The sequence below is a fragment of the Ambystoma mexicanum genome, chromosome 8, assembly GCF_040938575.1.
Source record: "Ambystoma mexicanum isolate Mex_15411 chromosome 8, UKY_AmexF1_1, whole genome shotgun sequence".
NCBI lineage: Eukaryota > Metazoa > Chordata > Amphibia > Caudata > Ambystomatidae > Ambystoma > Ambystoma mexicanum.
The window spans coordinates 1,026,894,728-1,026,922,185 of NC_090929.1; the positions used below are offsets into that span (position 1 = coordinate 1,026,894,728).

The 27,458-nt window shown below is 44.0% G+C and overlaps 1 protein-coding gene across 3 annotated transcripts in view; it reads right to left on the reverse strand.

Moving 5' to 3' along the window:
• Window positions 1-4,460: 4,460 nt before the first annotated feature.
• LOC138473716 (dual specificity phosphatase 29-like) overlaps window positions 4,461-27,458 on the reverse strand; it is a 434,898-nt gene continuing 411,900 nt past the window's right edge. For all 3 annotated transcript variants that reach the window (XM_069612190.1, XM_069612192.1, XM_069612191.1), the window contains 2 exons: window positions 19,874-20,094; window positions 4,461-4,717 (listed from right to left, as the gene is read on the reverse strand). In XM_069612190.1, coding sequence (XP_069468291.1) covers window positions 4,500-4,717; window positions 19,874-20,094 — 439 coding nt within the window. In that variant the 3' untranslated portion in view covers window positions 4,461-4,499. The remainder of the gene's footprint in view (window positions 4,718-19,873; window positions 20,095-27,458) is intronic.

Sequence of the window (27,458 nt, forward strand, 5' to 3'; positions counted from 1 at the left end):
TGTTGATGTTCTTATCTCCTGGCAGGGTGAAAAAATATGCAGACTGTTTAGAATCTATACAACAATACCATTTTAATCTATCTCCTGCTTATTCACCTTGACCCCTCCTTGCCTGATACATTTCTGTACGAGTTGCTTTAGGTCTATAATGTAGACCTGATGTAAAGTTCTTAGTGCCTAGCAGCATTTAAAAAGGGAAAGTGCTTAGAGCTATCAATGAATATATCAAGTAGTACAGATATAAAGTGCTTAGTGCCTAGCAGCATATAGCAAAATTAAAGTCCTTACTGCTGTCGATAACCAATGATGAGGAAAATCTCACACAGCATAAAGGACCAAACAATATAGAATGGCCTCTAAGGAGGTAACATTATACAGTACTTAGTTCTAATAGCATGGGTCACTCCTAAATGTAAAGTGCTTAGTGCCTAGCAGCATATTGCAAGGTTAAAGTGCTTAGTGCTATCGATAAACAATGATGAGGAAAATCTCACACAGCATAAAGGACCGAACAACATGGAATGGTCTCTAAGGAGGGAAAATTATTAAGAATGGTCTGTGAGTAAATAACATTGCAGAGTGCTTCGAGCTTAATAGCATAAATCACTACTTGCCTAATAAACATTCTGTGAATTGCATCAAGCCTCACAAGAGCTGCAAATATGCGTGCTTAGATAAACAACCAGGTCAATAGAGAAGGAACATTAACCACTTAGTTGTCTGCCCTTTCATCTAAAAACATGATACTGTGATGAGCACCAAATAAATCACCCAACTAATAATAGTGAATACAAAAAGGAGTGAGGAATAAGAAACAAAGGAAAAGAAAAAGACTAAGAAAAGTTATGAAAACAGCAAATGTAAAAATAACATTTGAATAGAGTATCTTTTCGAAGGTGTTCTGAAGACGTTTTTGATTGGATCAACAGCGGAAGACAGGTAATACCATCACAATGGTGACATGTTGGAATTACATTACGGTTCTAAAAATGTGTGCAGTTCCTCATTGATGTTATGCCCGATGGGGTTTTTACTTTCGAAATCTATAATACATTGTGTCTGTTGCCTTTTTTCTGGAACTAGGACCTCATGGACGTTCTCTGTCTCCGCCATGAGATCCTAGTTCCAGAAAAAAGTTAAACCCTCCAGCTTTCTTTCATGAAACTCTGCTAAATGTTTGGCCATGAGATAGTTAGTATAATTGTTTAGAATGGCTCGCACATGTTGTTGGATACAAACCTTCAACGTACATTTGGTGCTCTCGATGTACCATTTGTTCAATGCACATCTCAAAACAAAGATTACAAAATCTGACTTGCAGGTTATTTTGTTAGCTATGGTGATGGATTGGCCGAGTATGGGATGTCTAAATGAGGTACAACGATGTGCGTATTTGCAGATCTTGCATCTTGTACATTTGGAGAAGCCTTTCCCTCAGTTGCTGAGCCACACACTAGATCCACTGCTGTCATCACATTTCATGAAGCTACTGACCAATGTGCCTTTGAAAGAGCAGTTCTTACGAAAACTAATATCTGGATTTTCATTAAGTATGTTGGATAAATCGCCATCGGCCAGCAGAATCTTCCAATGTGTCTTCCAAACATGTAGAGTAGATTGTGCATGTGTGCCAAAAGTGAGGATGAGTCGTGTGGTGTCTTTGTCTATGTCAGTCTTCCTGTTTTTGGTGTGACCTGATAAAAGGCTGTGTCCATCATGCAGACGAGTTTTGACATAGGCTTGTTTGATGACCCTCTTGAGGTATGTCTGTTGCTGAAATCCCCATGCCGTCGTTCTGCTTTCTTTGTCATAAGTCTCCATGGTGGAGTAATTCCTAGGCAGTCTAATAAATTAGCTGTACCGGATACTCCATATTACATTTTTGGGGTGCCTACATTTTCGGGGTGTCCACTCATGGCATGGAGTGGAGTATTGGATCCTGTGGATTTCTGTGTAGTTCACTGATGAGATTTTGATTGATTATTCTCAAGTTAACATCCAGAAAGGTAATGAACTTTTGACTGTGGTTTTTGGTAAATCTTAGGTTGCTTGTGTTGCCATTAAGCAACTTCACGAAATCTACCCATCCTTGTTCTGTCCCTTTCCAAATGATGAACAAGTCATCAATGCAGCGAAGCCACATTACAATATTTTCAGTTTGTGCTTCGTTTTGTTCCGACCATACATGACATTTCAGCCAATAGCCCATGGTTAGGTTAGTACAGGATGGCACAAAGGTACTGCCCATGGCTGTGTCTTGTAACTGCCTGAAGAATTCATTGTTAAAAAGAAAAACATTATTGGTTAGGCAGAGGTTGATCATGCTGAGGACCATTTCCTTGTGTCGCAGGTAGTTTAGGGATCTTGTGTTGAGGAAGTATTTGCAGGCCTTTTGCCTAACTCTATGTATATATACAGTAATTGTTAAAGGTCAACATGTTATATTTCTGTTTCTCTTTTTCAATTTGATTTGAAACTTTCTTCAGGAGATGAAACGTTCATTCTTATTTTCAGAGAAATTGCTCCCCATGGCTAAAGTCTAAGGCCTCTTGTGACTGTAAACAAAACACAATTATAACACTCTTGACATCCTAGCCCTTTAATATACATTATTTAAATAAGGCTTGTAGGTTTGTATTACCGGAAATAGTTGCTGTTTCTTCTTCTTTTAAATAAAATAAATTCACTGAGCAAACTGACCTGTAACAAGTTCATAAAGGTTTTGAATTATTGTGGTTGAAAGTATGCTTAGAGAATATAAATGTATATGGTGGCCATTATGATAGTGCATGTACGTGTGTATTCAATCTTGGTTTGATTGTTATCAATCAATATGGACCACATTCTTGTGAGTTAACAGACCTCTTGATGACATGTATCTGTTTGATTTGATGGCTTTCCCATAATATTGACTGCATCTGGGATTTAGCTTTTAATCCCCATTTTTTCCTTTAAACCTTATTTCATTGAGTGTATTCCTTGAAGAAAACCAAAACTTAACTTTGGCTTGGTTTTGTACATTTATCCTGCTACAGAAATCTATTTAGATGCATCTTTACCTTTATTATCACTCACGTACAGCTCATTCCATCAGCCGGGTACTGGCGCCTTTGCAATTCTTATCTGATCCCTCTACTTTTTATCTGCCCACTAAAAATCTATATTTTTGTGGCCCATTCTTACAAAATATTTAATAAGAGGAACTTATTGCACCTTATTTTTAAACAGCTTGTGTTCCATAATCTGAGTTTTTACTTTTCTTGCAGTTTTTTAGCATTTGTCATGTAGATGACATCATGGGTCTCTAAAATTGGGAATTTGTTCTTTGTCAAATTTTTCGGTCTCTCACATGTATCCTCTGTTTTGGAACCTTTGTCCATATTTGTTGATCTTTATTTAATACCTTTAGTAAGGCGAATTAAATCGTATCTGAGGGATACTACACATGCTCACCTGGACAGTATTCACTGCTACATACTTTCATATCCTTTGTGCATTGTGTTTTCACTGTCATGCACTCTCATATCATAAATGCAGTACTTTTTCACCACCACAAAATCTAATCTTTGTGCAATGCCCGATTCACCACTAGGTATTCTTAACTAATCTACCCCATTCTTACCGAATCTACAAAGCATTATTCACCTCCATTGTCTCTGTAATCATCTATGCAGCGTTTATTTCCTGCATTGTACTATAATTTCACTTGTGGAAAATGTTTTCATTGTCATGCATTCTTATCTCATTTGCGCAAAAAACGTTTCACTGCCAGCTACTTTCACCTCATTTGTGAAAAATGTATGTACTGTCATGCACTGAAATCTCCTCTGTGCAGCTTTTATTTAATACCATTGACCCAAGGTATATTACCTGTTTAGCAATTGTTCCCTGGCAGGCACTTCATGCACTCTAATATCATATGTGCTGTATTTATTCAACACCAACAAATCTAATCTCCTTTGTGAGTGCTTATTTCACCTCCATGCACTCTCACCTAATCTTCAAAGCATTATTCTACTCCATGAACTCTGTATTCATCTATGCAGCATTTAATGTTTACAATGTTCTTTAATTTCATCCGTGTAGCACTATTTCTTTGTCATGCATTCTAATCACATTTTCAAATGTTTCACACCCAGCCACTTTCATCTCCACACGTAAGCTTTTATTTACGGCCATGCACTCACATCGCATCAATGCAACTTTGTTTCCATGCCAGTTACCCAAGGTAAATTACCCGTCTAGCACCTGCTCACTTCCAGGCACTTTAATCTCCTTTGCTTAGCCCTTTGTCATTTCCATGCGCTCTCATCTCATTGGTGAAACATTAATTGTCTCACACCTAAAACCTATTCAGGCAGTATTTGTTCCCGGTCATGCACTCCAATCTCGTATTGGCAGCATTCACTCCCCTTGTTCTTTTTCCTGGCGGGTTAGACCCTAACAAAAGAGACTGAGGGTGATGCGTGTGCTACATTTATTCAGTACATTGATGGTATTTATGGTTCCGGGCTGGAGTCTCCCGCCCGTTCCTGGGCTAGCTTGATGTCCAGTTGCCGAAGCTGGGCGAGGAATCCTCTGTTGGGATAGATAGGTCGCTTGGCCAACACAGTCTCAATGGCTTCCACAAGGGTCATGTCCCTGTAGATCATCAGATAGGCGAGGACTATTGTGGGTGCTCGGCTGATTCCCATGGCACAGTGCACTAGCACCTTACCTGTGAAAATATTTGAGAGACAATTGAGACCAGAAAGTGAAGAAAGGTTATTTAAGTAGGGATCTGGAGGCTGCAAAATCAAGAATAGAAGGAACAGGGAAGAGAGGGAACAGGACTAGGAACAGATGGGGAGGAGGAAATAAAATTGGACGCTGGGGCAAGGAGTCTGGACCAACATATACCAGAGCAGGCAAGCACGGCAGGAATGGGGTCAATGAGAGAACTGGAAGCAGTGAGAGATGGTGGAGAGAGCATGAACAAGGGGAAAAGGGTCTATGAAACAGTCCACAGTGAGATGGAATGGGAAAGGTGGAATAATGTGAATGGAGGCAGGGGGAGGTGGCAGTGTGAGCAAGAAGGGTATAGATAGTGTAGAAGATAGAGGACCAGATGGGGAAGTAAAGAAAAAAAGGCACACAGTAATGAGAGCAGGGAAAGGAGACTTGGTGGGGTACCTAAGAATGCATAAAAATCGTGATAGGGGATAAAGCAAAAGGCGTAGAGGGGAAAATGACAGACGATTGGTAACATGGGAGAAGAACTATAAAAGAAACATTCTGGCAAAGCGAGAATCAGAAGACATTATAGGAGAAGCCAGCAACAATAAGTGTGCGTTTCTGGGTGAGAGAAATATAAGCCTACATCAAGGACTTCCCAGTAACTGCCCCCCCCCCCTAGGTTATTGACTGTTTTCGATGACCGTGAAAACGATCCGGAACAAAAAAGTATCAAGGCACACTTCTACCATACTTTCCGTGAGAATACAATGGTACGGATGTGGCTTAGAAAAAAGACTCCTGGTAAAGTAGTATTTCCTCCCCTATTCTATCCTTGGAGTCTGAAATAAATGTGCAGAATGTCGCTGATCTCTCGATTGTAGCTGATGACTCTTTATGTGTCGGCTCCTCATCCGCTTTGCAGTCCAAAATTCCAACAATGATTTGCATCCTCTCCTCTGGAAAAGGAAACACTTCCATTGGGAAAACATTTACCAATATCCCTGTGCATGACATCAGGCTAAGGGCTTGAGTTCATATTGTATTCGTTATTAAGTGTAATTATCTCTTCCTTGTCACAGCATCCACTTGTTGAAGTGTTTTGAGATCAGTAGACTGACCCCACAATCAAAAACAGATAACCTTGTTATTGCAGTTGCCTCTGTTTTGTCCCTCATCCTACTGGATTTACAACCCTAGATCATCTTGTGTCCAATATCTCGAAGCTCTATTCTGTTGATGTAACCACATTCACCTAGAAGGGCGTGGTAGGTCATGCGCACTATGATGAGGACGAGGAAACTGAGAATTATGGTTACCACAACTAATCAGGTAATTTATCCCATATCTTTCTTCCTCGTCAGTGCCATCACTTATTGAGCATATCAGTCAGCTCACAAGGCTATGCAATGGCATTGTCCAAATTACACAGAAAACACAAAACCTCTTCTGGTACAGTACTGTTTATTGAATTTTAATATTTTGAGCTGACTTACAGCATGGCCAACTGTGAAATTGAGGACCCCACCAAGGCATCACTGGAGACCCCTACTTAAATCTGATAGTGCCAGGCAAAGCAGAAGGAACAGCATAAGTAACTACTCTGAGCACATCCACCAATGGAACGCCCAAACCCAATATCCAAGAAACCAATACAATTAATCTGGAGAAACCCAGTACAACTGGAGGCAAAGGAATCTCTGCCAACTGGTAAGCCTCCTCAATAAGTAAACTGATTAATCAACCAAGACTGCTTACAGCCTTTTCTGGCTACCCCAGAATTCACAGATTATCACCATTGATATCTTGCCATAAGCCTCCCAAGCTGAGGAATTTGCCTTGTTCCTCGGGTGAAAAGGGAAGGATGAGATGGTTCCAGAGAGAGATGGCATTCAGCCCTACTGCTCATCCCGGTGCAGATTCACTTTCCCTGTATATTCATTGGTACAATGTTCTCATAATAGGGAAGTAGTACTGTCTCCCCACATTGTGCTGTTCTGGTCCACAGACCCAAATGCAAAGACTTCTCCTTTCTAATTTGGTCACATAGCAGACTAGTGACTTAGTGACATGTGTGACACATTCAATTCTGCCTTTTTAATCAGCAGTCTTTAGTATGCTTGAACCTGTAGGTTCATGCTTAGAAACAGGTAATATAAAAGTACAAGAACCCAAATGCAATATAATGTTGGGTAAATAGTGAGGGCTGGCTGAGGCATTTGGACTACACATGAGTCCAGTAGGTAGCTAGTAGGGAAAGGGGACCTTGTGGGCCTTGAACATACTCTTCATTCTTCTTCACAGCCTTGTGGCATTTCTTCTCCTGAGAGCTGCTTCGCCCATGGTTTTCCCTGCTAATCTACTAAATGTGTCCCATACATTTAAGACGCTAGGAATTACTCCCTATTGGAGCAGTCCTAAATACTAAACCTGAATATATGAATCCACGCTAGCGCAGATTCTTGTTTGAAAGCCAGCAAAAGGTTCCACCTCTAGTCATCAATAAAATAAGCAGCTTAACTGGAGGCCATGGAATGGCTCCTATTACAATATTACAATATGATGATATAGGAGAAGGCAAGACTTTCTGTAACGCTCACCTGACTCCCACGGAGGTGCTGGCCTGGTTTGCGCTGCTGTGACCTCTTCTAACGTGATGCGCAGGGTTCGGAAGACGGACTGGACCGGGCCCCCAAATCTGGCTTGTCTGGCTCGTAGAAGTGTCCTTCTGTAGGCGAAAATAGGGGATTAACTGTCTGCGGGGTAATGCAATCGGCCTCCCACTTCCCCCTCTCACCCTCCTCGAAACCCTTCTGTGATTCCTCGTAGCGTCTCACCTTAGGGTCTGGAAGGACAAGCTCTCCATCCTGCTTCTGATGCCGGGGCGCGTTGGTATCCAGTTACTTCACTGGATTTTCGGATTAGTGAGAACCAAACTTGCTTGGCTTCCAGGTAAGTTTTTTGATAAGAGGTTCCCCTTGTGTCCATGCATTAACGTACTAATGCTAGTGTCTTTTTCCCCATAGGGGCCAGGGTACGGAATGCCGGGGAACAGGCACCGACCCGAGATGAAAAGGGAAATCCTTGTAGAAATCAGGTAAGTCGTTAATTAGCGTTTTTTGGTAATGTCTTTTCATTCGCTCATTAACGCTGATGTCTCTTTTTCCCCTTAGGGGCCGGGGTCCGGAAATGCCAGGATGCGGCGCGGACCCGAAATGGAGAGGGAATGAATCAGCAGGTAAGTCTTAACATGGAGATTTAGCTTTCCTTATTCCCTTCTCTCTCTCACCTTTTGTTCTGGTCTTTTTCTTCCTAGGCGCTGGGGCGTGACTGCGAATCCGGATGATCGCTGCTGAACATGGAGGCGCCCTGTAAAGGTGAGTGGAATGCGGCGCTGCAGCGATCGACGCGATGAGCTTTTAAATAAAAGCCTTCCTTTTCAGGATTGTCGGCGAGATGTCTCCGGGATGCGGTTTTAGCAGGTAAGGACTTTTCCTTCTTCTGTTCTCTTCTTCTCTTCCTTTGCAGCTGATTCGGGATGCTGACAGGCGTGGCAGAAGTCAGGATGCAGGAGCAGACACGGTGAGCGTCCAGCTGCTAGATGCAGAACAACGCAAAGCACGTGTGGCTGTTCGGGTGGGGTTTAAATAGCCTTGGAAGAAGTTCCAGGTATGTATCCTTCCTCCAATCAGGTATGTATCCTTCCCCGACAACGCCCGGATGGTAAATTAGTCCCACAGGTAAAGTAGTTCCTTTCAGGCCTCAAGGAGGTTGGGATCCTGCAGCATGGTTTGCATCAGGTAAGTGCACCCAAGCACTCCCATAATGAGCCTGGCGCCTATGGCGCCAGGACTGATGTCTTTTATGAGCCTGGCGTCCAAAGGGCCCCTATCTGGGGTTGCTGGGTCCTTCCTTGGGGACTGGATGTCCGCTTTCGGGGACACAGGGCTTGAACCGGCTCCCCGGGAGCGGGCATCATGACAGCACTCCCCCCCAAGGCCCCTCCCAAGGTTGTTCCCTCCGGGGGTTTTGGTTTGTCTGGGAAGAGTCGGTGGAATTTCCTGACTAATCGAGGTGCATGCACATGGTCGCTGAGTTCCCACGACCTCTCCTGAGGTCCGTACCCCTTCCAATCAATTAGGTAGAACAGTTTTGACCTAAACATTTTTGAGTCTAAAATGTTCTTCACTTCGAATTCGGGCTCCCCATCTATTAGAATAGGTTCTGGAGGTTTGAGTAGTCGGGTTCCGGGTACCACTGGTTTCAGAAGTGACACATGAAAAACAGGGTGAATTTGCATACTAGCTGGTAAATCAAGTTTAACAGCCACTGGGTTAATTATTGCCGTAATAGAATAAGGTCCCAGATATTTTGGGTTGAAAGTTCGAGGCCCTTTGAGTGGTAAATGTCTGGTAGCTAACCACACTTGATCCCCAATCTGATACGGAGGTGCTTCACTCCGATGTAAATCAGCATTCTCCTTGTATTTTCTCTTGGCTTGTTGTAAATGTGTAGTGGCCTCTTTAAAGGCTTGGGTAATTGTAGAATGCAGATGTTCTACTGCAGGCATTCCGAGGTTCTGAGGTGAGTCAAGGTTTGAGGTTCGAGGGTGATGCCCAAACAAAGTATAAAAAGGACTGTGGCCAGTTCCAGAGTGTACCGAATTATTATATGCGTATTCGGCTATCCAAAGAATGTCTTTCCAGTTGCTTTCAGATTGCTGTAACATACACCGTAAGTACTGCTCAAGGGTCTGATTTGTCCTCTCGGTCTGACCATCGGTCTGAGGGTGGTGACTGGTCGATAATCTTACGTCGATCTGCGCCATTTGACAACATTTGCGCCAGAAGTGGGAAATGAATTGGCTTCCCCGGTCAGAGATTAGTATAGATGGGAATCCATGTAGCCAAACAATATTTTCGAGCAAGCTGAAGGTAAACCTTTTAAAGGAATAAAGTGGGCCATTTTGGAAAACAAATCCACAATTACCAGGATAGTATTGTACCCCGAACAAGGAGGCAGGTCCGTAATAAAATCCATTGATAGGGTGTGCCAGGGTGCTGGCGGTATGTCTAGAGGTTGAAGGAGACCGACTGGTCTTTTCTTTTGACTTTTATTTTGGGCGCAAACACCACAGGACATCACAAAAGATTTAATATCTTTTCGCCAAGAGGGCCACCAAAATTGTCGTTTCACCTTTTCCTCTGTCTTGGCAATACCGGGGTGTCCCTCTATTAATGTATCATGATAACCGGAAATAACTAGTTCGTGTAATTCCTTATGTGGCAGGAATAAGCGTCCTTGGAAATAAGGTAAACCATTATCTATGGTAAAGTCTGATCCCTTTTGTATCCAATCCTGTAAGGTTGTAGGATCCAGGAGTTGTTTCACTCTGGCTTGAATGTCTTCAAGCGTCTGTAACGAAGACATGCCTAGAATCCTCTGTTCGGGAATTATTGGTACTGGTTCTGAGTTTGTATCAGATTCTCCCATTCCAATTCGGGATAAGGCGTCTGCTTTGCCATTCTTGCAGCCAGGTCGATAGGTAATCACGAAATCAAATTCAGCGAAAAACAAAGCCCATCGGAGCTGCCGTGATGACTGAGCCTTGGCGGTTTTCAAATACTGTAAATTCCGGTGATCAGTGATCACTGTGATGGTATGTCGAGCGCCAAGCAGATAATGCTGCCAGGCTTTAAAAGCGGACTTAATGGCTAACAGTTCTTTGTCCGTGATTGCATAATTAACCTCGGGTGCCAGAATTTTCTGGACCAAAATGCTACGGGATGCAGTTGGTTGGTTTCGGGATCTCTTTGGGACAGGACAGCTCCCATAGCTAGGCTGGATGCGTCAGTCTCGACGACATAAGGGAGATCTGGACGCAGGTGTCTCAATATAGGTGCAGAGGTAAACTTAGCTTTTAAATCCTGAAAGGCCTGCTTGGCTTCTTCAGACCATTCAAAACGTTTACTTTTCCTCAAGAGTGCAGTAATGGGTTGTACCACTTGTGAAAATTCCGGGATAAACCTGCGATAGAAATTGGCAAAGCCGAGCATGCTTTGAACCCCTTTTACAGAGCTAGGTGATGGCCATTTGAGGATGGCATCCACTTTTCTTGAGTCCATTCGGACTCCTTTGGGTGTCAGGATGAAACCTAGAAACTTGACTTCTGTCGTATGGAAAACACATTTCTCCAATTTAGCAAATAGTTTGTGTTGGCGCAGTTTTTCAAGTACTGCCCTGACGTGTTTTCTGTGATCAGATTCCGAAGAGGAGTACACCAGAATGTCATTGATATATACGACAACACAAACATCGATGAGTTCCCGAAGAACATCATTCATGAAGTATTGGAAGGCAGCCGGCGCATTACACAATCCGAAAGGCATCACCTGGGACTCGAATAATCCGTATTTAGTACGGAAGGAAGTTTTCCATTTGTCGCCTTCTTTAACTCGTACCAGATGATAAGCCCCCGGAGATCTAACTTGGTGTATATGCAAGTGTCCTTCACCTGGTCAAGGAGTTCAGGGATCAGAGGCAGAGGATAACGGTTTTTAACCGTTATCTGGTTCAATGCGCGGTAATCGATACAAGTTCTAAGGTTGCCTTCTTTTTTGGGCACGAAGAACAAAACCGAGGATGCCGGGGACTTTGACGGGTGAATAAAACCATTAGCTAGGTATTGATCCAAATATTGTCTCAAATGCAGATTCTCAGGTTCGGTAAGGGCATAAATCCTGCTACAAGGGGGTTGTGCACTGGGCACCAGATCGATTTGGCAATCGTACGATCTGTGAGGAGGTAACGTGTTGGCCTGTTCCTTTTGGAAGACGTCCTGAAAGTCTTGGTATTCCGGAGATAGTTGCATGGAGGCTGAGGTTACAGATGCTAGATTAATCTTCAGGTTTTCTGGGTAGCAGGTTTGTGTACAATCCGGGAAGGTTATTCTCTTAGCTCGCCAATCAATTCGAGGATTATGTGTCTCTAACCAAGGGATTCCAAGAATAACCTGAAACTGTGGAGCCTTGATTACATCAAACACAACACCCTCCCGATGGCCGTCGGGACCAATAAGAGTCACCTCAGTAGTGGAATGTGTTACCGGTCCAGAGGCAATTTCAGTTCCATCGACTGTGGTGATGACATCTTTGCTGGTTTTAGGACGGAGAGGGAGGTTAATCCTAGAGACCAATTCACGATCCACATAGTTTCCAATAGCCCCACTATCGATGTATGCCTTTATTTCATGCAACCGCTTAGGCTGTTCTGGATCTACGAGAAGCATTGGCACAATGAAATGCGAGGTCTGAGAGTTAGTTTTCAAGCTCGGCAAGCGGACCCCTACACTTGTCGGGCGGAGTCGTTTCCCGAAACAGAGTCTTCATGGTTTTTATCAGCGGCTCCTACCGCCTTTCGGGGCGTTTTTGCCAGGCAATCTCGTAGAAAGTGTCCAGAATTCCCACAATAAAGACATAATTTTAACTGCCGCCTCCTTTCACGTTCCTTTTGAGTTAAGGGTCCTTTAACCCCTCCAATTTGCATAGGCTCAGAGACATCAACTCCCTTGGGATTAGCATGGGTCTTGACCAACACCCGGGTCTCAAACCTGGACCGATCTGCTTTTCTGTTTTGAAGTCTGTGATCCAATTGGACCACTAAGTCTATATACTCTGTGCATTCTTGGGGCGGATTTACAACTTGGGCCAAGACATCTTTAAGTTCTCCGCGTAGACCTCGATAAAACAACGTGACTCTTTTATCCTCTGTCCATCCCGTTTCCACAATTAGTCTATTAAAGGTTGCAATATAGGATAGGAGGTCCTGATTGCCCTGTCGCAGGGATAGAAGTTCGTCATCCAGAGCCTGCCCCTGAGAGTGTCGAGCAAATAACCTTTCCATGCTTGCTTGAAACCTTTGAAAATCACGGAGAATCGGGTCATCTTGAGTAACCAGTGGAACTGACCAATCGGCAGCGCAGCCGCTGAGATATGACAATACAAAGGCTACCTTGGTCTGATCATTAGGGAAGGCCCCAGGTCTGCATAAGAAGTGCAAACGACACTGATTCATGAATATGGCGGATCGTTTGGGGTCCCCAGCAAAGCGTTCGGGTGGGGCAGGCGGCATGTTTCCAGGTAGATTAATCTGCACAGGGTTACTGGAAACCACAGGAGCGGGGTTCCCTCCGGAACCGGGTAGAGGAGTTTGCCCAGCTTGACCTTGCAAAAGCTGTCTGGCCAGGTCATCAGTTCTTTCCTTTGATATTATTAATTCCCTCCTGAGGGCATTAGTCTCTTGACGAGCGGCATGTACTTCATCCTGTAATTCCCCCAGTAATTGGGCCAACTCATCAGTCTCAGAACTTTCCATAGCGCCTGGGTGGGAATTTGTAGGAAGGCTTCGCGTTCTGTAACGCTCACCTGACTCCCACAGAGGCGCTGGCCTGGTTCTCGCTGCTGTGACTCTTCTAAGGTGATGCGCAGGGTTCGGAAGACGGACTGGACCGGGCCCCCAAATCTGACTTGTCTGGCTCGTAGAAGTGTCCTTCTGTAGGCGAAAATAGGGGATTAACTGTCTGCAGGGTAATGCAATCGGCCTCCCACTTCCCCCTCTCACCCTCCTCGAAACCCTTCTGTGATTCCTCGTAGCGTCTCACCTTAGGGTCTGGAAGGACGAGCTCTCCATCCTGCTTCTGATGCAGGGGCGCGTTGGTATCCAGTTACTTCACTGGATTTTCGGATTAGTGAGAACCAAACTTGCTTGGCTTCCAGGTAAGTTTTTTGATAAGAGGTTCCCCTTGTGTCCATGCATTAACGTACTAATGCTAGTGTCTTTTTCCCCATAGGGGCCGGGGTACGGAATGCCGGGGAACAGGCTCCGACCCGAGATGAAAAGGGAAATCGTTGTAGAAATCAGGTAAGTCGTTAATTAGCGTTTTTTGGTAATGTCTTTTCATTCGCTCATTAACGCTGATGTCTCTTTTTCCCCTTAGGGGCCGGGGACCAGGAAATGCCAGGATGCGGCGCGGACCCGAAATGGAGAGGGAATGAATCAGCAGGTAAGTCTTAACATGGAGATTTAGCTTTCCTTATTCCCTTCTCTCTCTCACCTTTTGTTCTGGTCTTTTTCTTCCTAGGCGCTGGGGCGTGACTGCGAATCCGGATGATCGCTGCTGAACATGGAGGCGCCCTGTAAAGGTGAGTGGAATGCGGCGCTGCAGCGATCAACGCAATGAGCTTTTAAATAAAAGTCTTCCTTTTCAGGATTGTCGGCGAGATGTCTCCGGGATGCGGTTTTAGCAGGTAAGGACTTTTCCTTCTTCTGTTCTCTTCTTCTCTTCCTTTGCAGGTGATTCAGGATGCTGGCAGGCGTGGCAGAAGTCAGGATGCAGGAGCAGACACGGTGAGCGTCCAGCTGCTAGATGCAGAACAACGCGAAGCACGTGTGGCTGTTCGGGTGGGGTTTAAATAGCCTTGGAAGAAGTTCCAGGTATGTATCCTTCCTCCAATCAGGTATGTATCCTTCCCCGACCACGCCCGGATGGTAAATTAGTCCCACAGGTAAAGTAGTTCCTTTCAGGCCTCAAGGAGGCCGGGATCCTGCAGCATGGTCTGCATCAGGTAAGTGCACCCAAGCACTCCCATAATGAGCCTGGCGCCCATGACGCCAGGACTGCTATCTTTTAAGAGCCTGGCGCCATAGGCGCCAGGACACTGTCCAAAGGGCCCCTATATGGGGTTGCAGGGTCCTTCCTTGGGGACTGGATGTCCGCTTTCGGGGACGCAGGGCTTGAACCGGCTCCCCGGGAGCGGGCATCATGACACTTTCGTACTAATGTTTTCAACTTATTTAATCTACTTGGCGGCTACCACCTATATAGTCAATTGGTGAAAACTACATACAATTTCTAAGAATCCATCAAACTAGAGAGACACAATCAAATCATGCTCCCGAAATGTTGACATGATTATCTGGTAGAAGTCTTGCAATCAGCACTTACTACAAGCTTTATTGAAACCTAAGTACCATCGTCTGCGTCTAATCAAGTGCATGTTACCACCGACCATAAACAAAGCTCTAAAATTGGAAGATTTTTTAACATGATAGAGTTCTTGAGACAATTTCTCCGAAACCGCCTGCATTTGCATATAGGAAGGATCATCCCATTTAAAACATCGTGGCAAAGCAAAATGTGTCTGTTTGTTGAAAGAAGACTGAGAACCAACAAATAAGGCATGTAACCTTGATTGGCTTGTCAACATTGCCACAATTTAGTTAGTGGTGAATAGATATAACAATCCTATAGGGTTAAACCAATACTGTTGAGGGATTTTGCTTCTTGCAATTCTATCAATACAATTTATATGGTTAGATGACCCTGCAGAGTTAGCTGTGAAGATCTTACTTGTAGAAAGGGTGAACAGTTTTGGATTGAGCATAAATCTATTATTTGTACATGTAATTTAAAATCCCCAGTAGAAGCTTATTTTTGAAAATGTCAAAACGCAGTAGAACAGACGTAGTTTGTGGTGTTGGAAATAGAACAAACTCTCATGAGATTTGATGATCTACACAAATTGTTAGCACAGAAAAACCTTTTTTGGGATTGGCAACCTATCTTGATTTTTACATTAATTGTTGCTGTAATGTCTTTAATTCATCATATATTGCTTACTAGACAATTTCACTCTGAGTGTTTGTTAATTTGGGACATCTAAGTTAATTATTTCACATAAATTGATTGTTTAATTGATGTTGATACAGAGATACAATGTGACGCAATTAATTGTTTTGTAATTAACTTACAAGATATTTTTTCTGTGTGTCTAAGAATAAGTATGCTTTTGTTTTTTTTACATGTGTTGATTGTGAATTGTAAGACCCATTATGTTCAGTGAATGATGAACAGTTTTGATACAAGAAGTAGGAATTTAATTGTTTGTTTTATGACCGTCTAGCAGATTCACTGCTGCTATTTTCATTTTTTCGGTAGAAGACAGACGTTATAAACGTGAGATATTTCCTGTCTGTGTTAGATGCATATCAAGTGTAATACCAAATAAGGCAAACGTCACCCAAGGATTGGATTTACTCAGACAGCAACAAACTCCGATATGGCTATTTGCATTGAAAAGCAGTAGGCAGGTAGGAAGGAAATTCATTGGCTTATTCATAAATTTAGAGTTGACATTTATCATTGTTCCACGCCATAGTAAAATGAGCTGTTGATCCTTTGTGTGTGTTTTTATTGATGTAAAGAAAAGCAAAGATGCAGTTGTACCATCTGATTACCTTATTCAGAAAATGACGTACTTGACTCCACATATCGCTAAGTATTCAGCATAAAGACTATCCTTAGCAATCCAGCTGATTCGCCTCATTAATTTTCTCAAACAAAAAATATGTGTCTCTAAGTTACATTTGTAAATGTGGATCATCCTTTTTTATAAGTAGAGCGGATACACCATTAACGTGCACTCCCCCCCCCTCTCTTTGTGGGGTTTGGAACAGTATTGGACTGCATTAATAAAAATGTTGGTATACTTATTAAAGGAAATGCATAATAATTCTCCCAACACTAATATTTTAAAGTTATGTAAATAAACCCAATTAAGGCTCTTGAATGTGTAATTGCTTAAATTACTTCAGGGACGTAGGATTATTTTCTCCTGTGGAAGGGCCTCCAGAGGACCCCAAACACATTGAATAATTTTGGATATTCCTGGCAGAGCCAAGCAGGAAGAACACATTTTGCACAATTTAAATTCACAATGTTGCATTAATATTACTTTTATGTACAATGTACAAATGTGCTTTGACATTCATTCTGTGTTGCATTCACTAATCAATAGACATACTACAAATCTTATATAGTTGTGTCTCTTATTCCTATAACTTCCTGTTATATTAATTTTAAGTTACTTGTTGACAATGCAACACCGTTCCTACATGGAGTGTGCATGATATAGAATTCAGTCATAGACTTGTAGTCAGATGACACCCCTTGTTCCTCTCCTTCTTACTGCAGCTTAGGTTTGGTTGTTCCTTTGATTGGCAGTTACCTTGTTATAGATTGGTGGTCCTTATCAATTGGGTGGTGTGGCAAATGTGGGTGTAAAAGCAATGTATATTGCTTTTCTGCTTCCATGTTCTGCTCCACACTTTTTTCATGCTCAGACAAGGCAGAAGAGGGCACGAGAGGAGGTAACCCCTCGAGCATGCTCTCCTTATCTGTCTTGTGTGAGCACTTCATTTCACATCTGCATAATATTTTCTTACAAGCAGAAAACAAATGTGGTGTTCTTATAGAATCCGGATTGAATTAGCATCTGCTAATGAACAGGAGGAGTCCATAGCAATCCATTAGTTAACAATGATTGCAAAGACTAATTTGCAGGCAGTGGTTATTTGTTTTGGAAACGGATCATAAAACCGAAAATTAAAGGTGATTTTAGCTAGTTTTAATCGTCAGTTTTGCATTCTGTTTTAAAATTATGGCACTTGCATGCAGGGGACCCAACAGCATACATGTGCTACCATCCGCGGTCCCCTGTATGTGGTTTGTATTTTTTACATAATGAGCCTGATTGTTGGAGATATGATGATACTAATGACTTTGCTTGGGGGGTAGCTTGAGCAAAAAGAGACTAACAATTCCCCTTTATCCAGGACTGAGTATAGAAAAGCCCAATTTAGTAGTGAAATGACGGACTAATCAGGTGGATGCTCCAAAAGTGGGGTGGTTGAGGCCCCACCCGAGACCTGTAAATAAGGTTCTGTTCAAACAAGGACAGTCGATTCGTATGGATTTTAGAATATATGCTGGAAAGTGCAAAATCTTACATGATCATTAGCTACCTACTGCTGTAGTAGGTAAAGAAAACATTACCGTCAACCCCCCATAAGACCTTAAATCTGACCAACTTTAAGCCTGAAACAAACAACTGTTGTGCATTATTATAGTTGATTACTTGACTTCCTGCCCCGATTACTGACTGCCTGTGCTGTTTCCCCAACTCCTTGCCCGGATTACTGACTTGTTGTATTGTATTCTGATCATTCTTAACTTTTGTCAAGCTGTATGTAAAGTTTTAAGTTGATGGACATAGCATGATCACTCTGTGTAGCATCTAGAAGATCAAACTCTGTGATGGCCATATGTCGAACTGGGCAAGAAAGGTGGCCGTCAAAATAACAATAATTTATTATTCATATTGCACTTTCACTGGAGCACTGTCGATGGAACTTTTTATATACAATATATTACGCAACTCCAGGTGATGCTCATTCAACCTTGAATGGATGAAAGGCTTCGTTTGAGATCTCCATTTCGAACCTAAGACCTTAAGATCACACACAGAACTCATTATTGAGTGCTATGCTCACTGAGTTATTTTACCGGTTTAGGGAAGCACACTGCCTCTGTTGCGTGTTTTTCCTCTGATGAAGAAAATCCATCATACTCATTTCAGATATTTTATCACGTTGCCTCTTGTCAAATCCCTTTTGTATTCTTGTTAATGAAGAGAAGTGTGAGTGTGCCTGGGTCTATCTTTTTATTGTCTTTGCTGTTTCTGGATGCTTACCATCCTTTGGTCTTCACTAGTGCATCACTTCAGTGGAGCATGGCTCCTTAAACCCTAGCACCTCGCATTCTCACAAACGTGAGGGATTTCTACTGTATACTCGAAACAAGGCCAAAGGGATCTGAGTGACCATCTGAAAGGAAAAAAATATTTTCAGTGGGTGGAATTGCTATCCGTGCCAAAAGAAATTGATTATCCACCTCAGACGTGCTGCTGCTTTTTCTCACTAGGGCATGTTTAACTGTGGGTCCATTCGATCTATGCAACTGATTAACCTTGCAGAGCCATGAGTCATCTTCACTTCACCCTTTTCTGGCATTAGGTCTCTATAAAGTGCAAAGGAACAAATGTCTCATCCATCGATATTTGAACTAATACATTCTATAGTCGGCCTGTGAGTTCCTTTCTTCTTCAATGCTCCAGACACTTCATACCCCTTGAACTGAGACCCACTCGCCCCATAACTGTATACTGGGCATTGCATCCTCCACAACCATTTCGCCCTTTAGCCCCTACGTCCAGCGCTCCCTGGCCCCCTGCTCCCTATGTTTCACCCAGAGCAGCAGTAATTCATCACCTTACAGACTGTCACCTCTGGACACATACACATCCCTGTTTGCATCTGTAACCAGGATTTATTCATTTGATTTTATGTATTAGTTGTTTATAAAGCCCTAATGCAGCAAATGACGTTTCAAGGCGCCACAAGACAAAAAGGGGGGTGGGGTGGACAGGGAAGAAAACAATAATAGCGGTCCAACTAATCCTTGTGTCATTCGGATCGTGCAAGTGCAGTAACAAGAAATGCAGGGGGTGGGGGGAGTGGGGGACGGGAAGGGATAATTCTAAGGTGGGAGGGAAGTGTGGGCAGGGTGGTGGCATACAGGTACAGGGGGGAGGGGAAGAAGAGGGCTCCTGGGGTAGGCACGTGTTAAGGGGACGCCAGCTGGGCAAGTGCCAGGGGATGCAGGGAGTGCAGGACCACATGCTAAGTGCGAGAACCGGGTTGGACCAGGCTTGGTAGGCATGCACTCTCTGCCAGGCTTGTCAGATGAAGGGGGACCAGACTGGTGGTTCTGAAGACAACCAACAGAAGGGTCGGTAGAAGGCTTTTTAAGGAGAGGAGGCACAAGGGAGTGCTTGAGGGGATGGGAAGGAGCCAGTGGCAGAAATCAGCCAAGGCTGGAGCAAGGGAGGCAATGTTGTCATTGATAGTTCTGGAGGATCAGGGGAGCACCTGTTTGGAGGAGACTTTTATAGAGGGGATTTGTTTAGAAACCTCATCCGCTGCTATGGGCGGGAAGATGTTTCTACCTGTATGTATGTTTTATGTAAAGCATTCTCATTCCATAGATGCCAGTCCTGCCCAAACAATAAACAAAATAAAACAATAAACAAAATAAAATAGAAATCTCTCTCTAATCCTCTCTTTCATCTATATGCTTAGGTTTTTTAATCTATATTTGGTCTCATGCCACTTCATCTATACACTTCGAGCTTACCACCAATTTGGGAGATGTATGCTGTCTCCCATCTATCACAAGGAGGCCATATTTCCTTGTGCCCCTTACCTGAAGGTGTGTTCAGACCATGATTTATAAACTTGGCTGCCGGGTAGAAGAAGGGATAGATGTGAAATCTGCTATCATCAAGAGCTTCCACCCCATAGTAGGCGATGGGCATATCCCTATAGAAGTAGGATCCAGTGTTGACATTATTAATCCCATCGGCAGCGTTCAGGATGTGGGTGATACCCAGGCGCTCTAGGTTGTCCTTATCGGTAGCAGCATGTCTGTGAGAAAAAAGTGCCATATGAGCTCAAATTGATTTAAACCATCTCTCGATTCAGATAGTCACTTTACTCTAAAAACGGTGCATACAATATCTCCAAAGAGAATATGAAATCGCTTTGGGGCTTCAATTAGTTTAGTGACAAATATGACAAGGGCATTATTGTATGTTTGACTTCCCTGTTTAGCCAAATTTCAGTGATCAGGGCGGAGGCATACCAAAATACATTCAGTCCATTCTAAAACACTGTAAACTTTTTATAACCAGCCTCCAGACCAACACGAAGAATGAATTCAGAAAACAGTAAAGTGATTGGCCCCATATAAATCTCGTTGAATTACGTTATTTATGGAGCATATTCCCAGAAACAAAATAGTGTTTAGGTGCCTTTCTGACTTGGCTAGTATAATGGCCTTTCAACACTCACAATGAGGGAGGAAGCACGGAGCTGTGGTGATATGCGTCTTTATTTCACCAGTTTACAATTCACTCTGCTTACCCCATATCCTGTCCCTCCTGTAAGGAAGGCATGGTTATCAGAAGCACAACAGACACAAGAAGTATAATCCAAGGGTGTTTATTAAACATTATAAGGGTGAGAAAACACCTAATCTAAGCCTAAATCTAAGATGGGAACAAGCTACAACTATCAAAATAAATACAACACTGTCCTAGTGGCATTGTGTCAAAACAAGATGGCCTATACTAAAAAACCTATTACCAAATCCTTACACTATATAACTGAAGGGTGTGCGACAATGATATGTATAACAAAAGAGTGTCTTGTAAACTGATATGTCCGAAAGTGTTTTGATAGTTCAGGACTGCTGAACTAATGTACTCCCTTCCCCACGTTACATCACGTGACAAGGCAGAACAGTGGCATGACTGTGAGCACCCCTTGAGTCTATAGGCATCGGGAAGCAGTTTCTTTAGAAAAGGCAGGATCCCTCAAATCAATGTCTTTTGCTTGGCATCACAAGACTTTCTCAAGCTCTCACCATGCGAGATTCCCCTGTTCCCCAGCTTCCTCGTGATACCCCCTTTGTTGGGTTCACCTTTGTCTTTATACCGCTGTAAGTCACTTTAACAAAATGCAGGATTCACTTTCTCTTGCTTTCACTTGACATCCCTCCGTCAGGTTCATTATAGCCATCAAATCGCAACGTGGGATTCGCTTCCCTTAGCTCTCGTTTGGCATCCCCCTGTCTGGTTCACACTTGCCTTTGCAACTTTATCAGAATGTGGCATGTGTTACCCCTCTCTCTGTCTTGGCATCCCTCTGTCAGTTTCTTACTTGCCTTTGAAACTTTATCACAGTGCGTTACTTTACAATTGTTCACTCTGTTTCCCACTTGTCAAAGACGTTTGATTGTACAACGATTTTGCTTGCACCTTCGTATGTCCACTTTGACTTTCTTTCACTCTGCTTGGCCTCTCCTAAGGCCTTCTGGTATTTGCAGTCTTTCCAATTCTCTTGCTTTAGATCTAACAGTTTCACTCTGGGTGCGGAGCCTTTCGAGAAGGTAATACTCAATTGACGGACCACTCAGTTATTAGCATATTGTCAGTCTTAAACACATTTGCAATGTTGCAGGCTTCCCTCGCCGGCTTTCCATGACACATGCAGCTTCTTCATTCATCAATCTGGTTGCAATGTACCTTTGCTTGCGGTTTCACAAAGCCCTGAGAGCCTCATCAAACGCTTTGGTATCTTTCACTTGATAATGCCAACCAGTCTCACAGTTCACTCACTGGTAGCACTCAATACCATTCTTCCAGCGTTTCCTTGAACCCAAGTCTATCGATACAGCACGGCTCATCTCCTCCCAACTCTGTCGTTCACCCAAAGGAGGGCCCGCCTTCACCTTGTGCATTAGCGGGAAGATTTCCTTTGAAAAGTCTGTGTGACCTTCACCCTGCAGCTGGCTAGACCACGGTCCTTCTCTCGCCTCTTGGTCCCTTCTGCTCTGCTTCTAGGGTCGCTCCAATTTCACAGGATCTGTTTTCCTGCTGCTTTACTGGTTCTGCCCTCCTTGTTCGCCTTTCTCGCCTTACCTCTCAGGTGCTCTCATGCTTCCCCTTTTATCTCAGAGGGGAAAGGGAACAGGATTCAGGTGTGAGTCATCAGGATTAAGTGCCTGACTCTCCATGACCATGATATTGTGACATGTCAAACTGACTGTGTGTGAGTCTGTCTTTCTCTGAACCACTTTGTCCATGCAGCAGAGTGTGTGAAGAGAAGGGGGGGGATAAGGTTCCTAGATAGTTTACAGAATGAGGGTGTACTACAGGGAAATGGGTGTAGGGATGCCGCATCTTTCCACCGGGTGCCCCACTCCCACTCCCTAGGGACCCCCATCCAGGTGATCCTCCCGCACTGGTCCACCCCCAGAATCTGGATCCAATGGCCATGGCCGTGCACCGGCTACCTGGATGACAGATCCCAAGGGACTACTCGGTGAGACACCCTTTGGTTTCTCACACTCTGCTTACGCCCACCCCACGTCCTGTGCCCACAGGCTCCCTCCCTGTCCACGTGATCTCCTTGTTGGCTTCACAAGGACGTCACAACGTCACAACCCCCCTTTCTTAACAATAAGTTGCTATTAGTCCATTTCCTCAATGAGTCTCCAAGGTCTATTCCTCGCCCTTTGAGGTCGACCTGAGCCACTCACCCGACCTTGATCAGGACCCACGCCAGCGTGAGCAGTGGCCAGTTCACTTGAGTCTTCTCCATCCCCTTCATATAGGGAATAAAACTCCTCGGATTCCTCGTCTTCACGCCGATATCTTGTTGTGATGACTCCAGGAAACCTTTTGAAGTGGGACAAATTTTGCGTTGTGTTCCCTCTTTCTCTTTCTGCCGTGATGAGAGATGGTTTTACTCGGGTGACAGTCAGTGGAGTACTGTCAAAAGCAGCCATGTGTCTGAGGTTGCAGCACTATTTCAATGCCACCCATTGCCAGGCGATTTTCACATGCTTTCTGGGAGGAATCAGCTTGTTGCTTCATCTTTTCTTTGGCATGCGTATCTTGTTCCCGCATTTCTCTGTCTCCTTCATACACCTCCTGTGGACATCATTTAAGATGGTGCTTTTCCTGTGGTGCTGTGAGCGGTGTTACAGTAGTCTCTTAGCAGTTGATAAAGTATCTTCTAAACAGGTTCTCCTGTCAGTTGGGCTATTTGGATGTTTCTTTTGCTATTACTCATAAAGTGCTCCACCGTTCCCTTGGATTGGGGCCACAAAGGTGTGATTCGCCTGTGCCTGAACCCCATGTATTCCGCAAAGATCTTTATGTCTTGTCCAGTAAATAGGGGCCCATTGTCTGACTTTATGATTCTCTGGACTCCATGGGCTGTGAACACTCTGTCTAACACAGGTATGGTATGGTAAGCAGCTGATGAGGGCACTCTCTGAATGTCGGGGTAGGGAGAGTTTTCATCCATGGCCACTAGTATGTACTCCCCTCCATGAATAGGCCCAAAGAAGTATTTTGCTATCTCATCCCACGCTTTTTCTGGCAGTACGGTTATGCATAGGGGTTCCGGTCTGGTATAGGGGTTGAGGACCACACATGTAGGGCACTATTTGATGAGTGTTTTCACTTGCACATCTAACTGAGAAACCATATCTTTTGATGTAACATTCTCTTGGTGGATATTATTCTACAATGTCCCTCAGGTGCCAATTCCAGAATCCTTCCTTGCAAAATCCAAGGAATTACTAGTTTAGTTCCTTTCTAGCGCAAACCCTCTTCTGATTTGGCTAACTCTTCCTTGAAGGCCACTAGACTTCCTATGTCTTGCTACACTTCTGGTGTAGCGCTTTCTCCCACTTGTTTGGCCGGTTTCCATCTCCCGGACTCAATGAATCTAAAGATGATCTGGATGGCCTGATCATTCTCCATTTCTTGTGCCAGGGTTTCCAAGTTGACTTCCTTTTATGTGGCAGCCTGAACCAGGTAGTGTATGTACTGATCAGCCACTGAAGGTTTCGATAAAGCTAATTCTATGGGATGATGGGATAAAAAGTCTGCAGGATTTTCTTCCTTTTACGGGTCAGTGAATGATTAAGAACCTGTAGTCCTGGATTTACAAACCCCACAAGTGATTCTGGGAGGCATTTTCACCTAGGGGTTTCCGTTAAGGAACAATAAGGCCTGATGGTCAGTGACCACAGTGAATGATTCCCGTAGAGAAACAGGTGAAAGTGTTTCACACACCCATACTGCAGTCAACCCTTCCTTCTCAGTCTGCAAATAAGCCTGTTCAATTCTTGACAAGCTCCTGCTCGCGTAGGAGACAATGTGGCGCTTTCCAGTATCAGTATCCAGTTTATTTGCATTAGTATGGCGCCCAGCCCCACGGGCTAGCGTTGACGATTAGTCCTGTGTCTCTTGTCGTGCTAAAGTATTCCATGTTTTCAGCAGCTGAGATGCGCGGACGAATTGATTCAAAAGCCTGTTGGCAGGAGTACCTGCTGTTTCTTGAGTGCTTTCAGCGGCTCACTCACCAAGGCAAAATCCTGGATATATCTGGTGCAGTAGCTGGCAAGTCCTAAAAACGATCTTAGGTCAGACACATTGGTCAGAGGTTCTGCGTTAGTAAGTGCCGCCACCTTCACAGGGTCTGGAGTCATGTCACGGGCTGAGAAGACGTGCCCAAAGGATCGAAGTGAGTGTACCGTTTCTAAATTTGCATTTTTCTCTGTTGAGTGTGAGGTGGGCTGCTTCCAAAGCCATGCAAACTCTAGTCAGTGTGTTGTCTTGTTGTTCTTGATCTCGTCCAAATACTAATATATCGTCGCTGTGATTCAAACAGTTGGGAATATGTTTGATGATGTTGTCTATCTCTGCCTGAAAGATTTCCGCAGCGGAGGCCTTTATACCTGTAGAGGCCCAGGTGTGTGACAAAAGCTGTTATGTATCTAGATTCTTCACTTAGCTCTAACTGGTGATACCTTTTGTTTAAGTCCAATTTGGAAAATATGGTGGCCCCATTTAGCAGATGTATCATGTCTGTGATCTGTGGGGCTTGGTGGCGTTCTCTCATGATGACCTCATTGGGGCGGTGCATGTTTACACATATCCTGAGGTCATTCGCGTCCTTCTTGGGAACTGGGACTATCGGTGACACCCAAGGGGTGGGTCCAACCGCTGGTTCAATGATGTCCTGTTCTAACAGTTTGTGAAGTTCCTCTTCAACTTGTCGCTGGATATTTACAGGAATGCTGCGGTAGTGTTGGGCTATAGTGTGTGCTTGGGGTTAATGCGCAGGTCGATTTGCCTGTTCTTCAGCTTTCCTAGGCCTTTGTACAGTGTGGGGAATAACTGTTCTATTTTTGCTGAGCGATCAATATATTTGTCAGCCATGAGGCGGTACATTACATATATGAGTCACCATGCCTAATGTAACGTTAAAGCTTAGAATGCTCCCGCTGTTGGTGGCGGCTTCCCAAATACATCTTTATGGGAGGGCAAAAGGGGCACGTGCCCCGGGCCCCCACCCTTGAGGGAGCCCTCACATGGCTGCCCGATTGAAATAAGTCAGTGCACATTTGTTTAACAAAACTAAAATATCAGATACTATGTTTTATGGTGTGCTGCTGAGGTCAAACCTGCAGCAGTGCTGTTGCTGACCAGTACATTTTGCTCAGATCAATTAATCCTAGAAAGCTTTTGTGTACCCAGTTTGTCCAGTCTTGAAAGCACAACTGCTGTAATATTCTCACCCTTCTGTGGGTTACATATAGATCATGTGCCATACTGAAAGTTGAAATGCATATTGATAAATTTGAGTGCCATGATTGCTCAGAAGGTAGTTCAGTTTGCTAGGTACTGGTTACAGAAATGTATGGGTGTGGTGACCAGGGATTTTTTATCCCGTAATTTCTTTGTTTTAGAGGAGGGCCCAAAGGAGTCTGTGCCCTGGGCCCCAAGGTTCCTTAAGATGGCCCTCTGGCTTTCAGGACATGTATGGGTATCCACTTGGATGGTGTCTTGTATTTTCAGTGTACCATGAAATATCCTTTACATGGCAGAGGGATTTTGGATCCCTACGGATAACTGCTCACTTCAGTAAGTTGTAGTTACGGGGTGTGTGGGGTGTTGCCATATACGTCTTCGCTAATCACATTTACTGTGGTCCCAGTGTCAACTAGGAACTCAGCTGGTAGGTTGTTTACTTGGAGCAGCAGTATTGGGCTATGTTCCTTGGCGGGAGGATTTCCTAGGGCATATAAGTAACCCTTTCTTCATGGTTCCTTGCGGGTGTATTTCCTCCTACGTGCTTCTTCTGGTGACAACTGACTGGATCCACTATCTTTTTGTAACTGTTCCACCAGATAGCGGACATATCTCTTGGGTCTTCTCCGGGATTCAGAAGTTGATCGCCATTCTGTTAGTGCTTTTTCTTGTGACCTTACTTTCTCCTTCTCTCTGTTTTATCGCGGAGGCGGTTCATGGTTCTGACTCCTTCCTGTTGGAGGTCCTTGATGCTTTTCTGTAGTGCCGATCACTCTGCCACTGCTCTCTTCCCCACGTACCTGACGGCGGTACAAACGACATACCGCCTTGAAAGCGTTTTCTCCTCCGCATGCCAAGCATTGCTGTCCTAAGGCCGGACATGTACCTTCATGGGGAAACTCAAATCTGCAGCAGTATCAAAAAGGTTCTCCATTGCCTTTATGTGGCGAGGTGGTCTCTAGTTTGTTGATGGTGTCCAATTTCCCCAGGGCGACTTGCACATGGGAAGCTAATGCTAATTGCTAATGCTGCATCGGATCTTGCTAGGCACAGGATTTCTTTCAGTGACCGTGGTGTGTGGAGCAATCTTTTCCCGAAATCAGCACACTCATATCCTACCATTATTTGAGACCAGAGTGCTTCATCATTTGAGTAATTGTTAAAGTCACAATGCTTGAGGGGGAGGCGCATTACAAAAGCATCCATCGATTCTCCTTTGGCCTGTTTTGTCATGTGGAAGACATGCCATTCATAGTCTACATTAGAGTGTGGTGTGAAGTAGTCAATCCGGTATAGGTGCCAGTGGATTCCACACAGGGATTCATCCACAATATCATGCACATTTCGGCTGATAGCCAGGGTTAGTAGGCAGTATTTATTTTCTTCTTCCAAAGGCCCTATGGCCTTGATGTATACTTCGAAATCCCTCACCCATCTCTTCCATCTAGGCCCTAGACTGCTGGTCTCGGATAGATCAAAATGGGTGCGCAGTTGCACAGCCAGGTTATCTTGAAGTCTTGAAGGTTACGCCCCCGGTAGTGTGACAGGCACCATTAGGTTTTCTGTATCAGACATGCTTTCTTGTATATGGTGTCAATAGAGGTGGCAAAATATTGG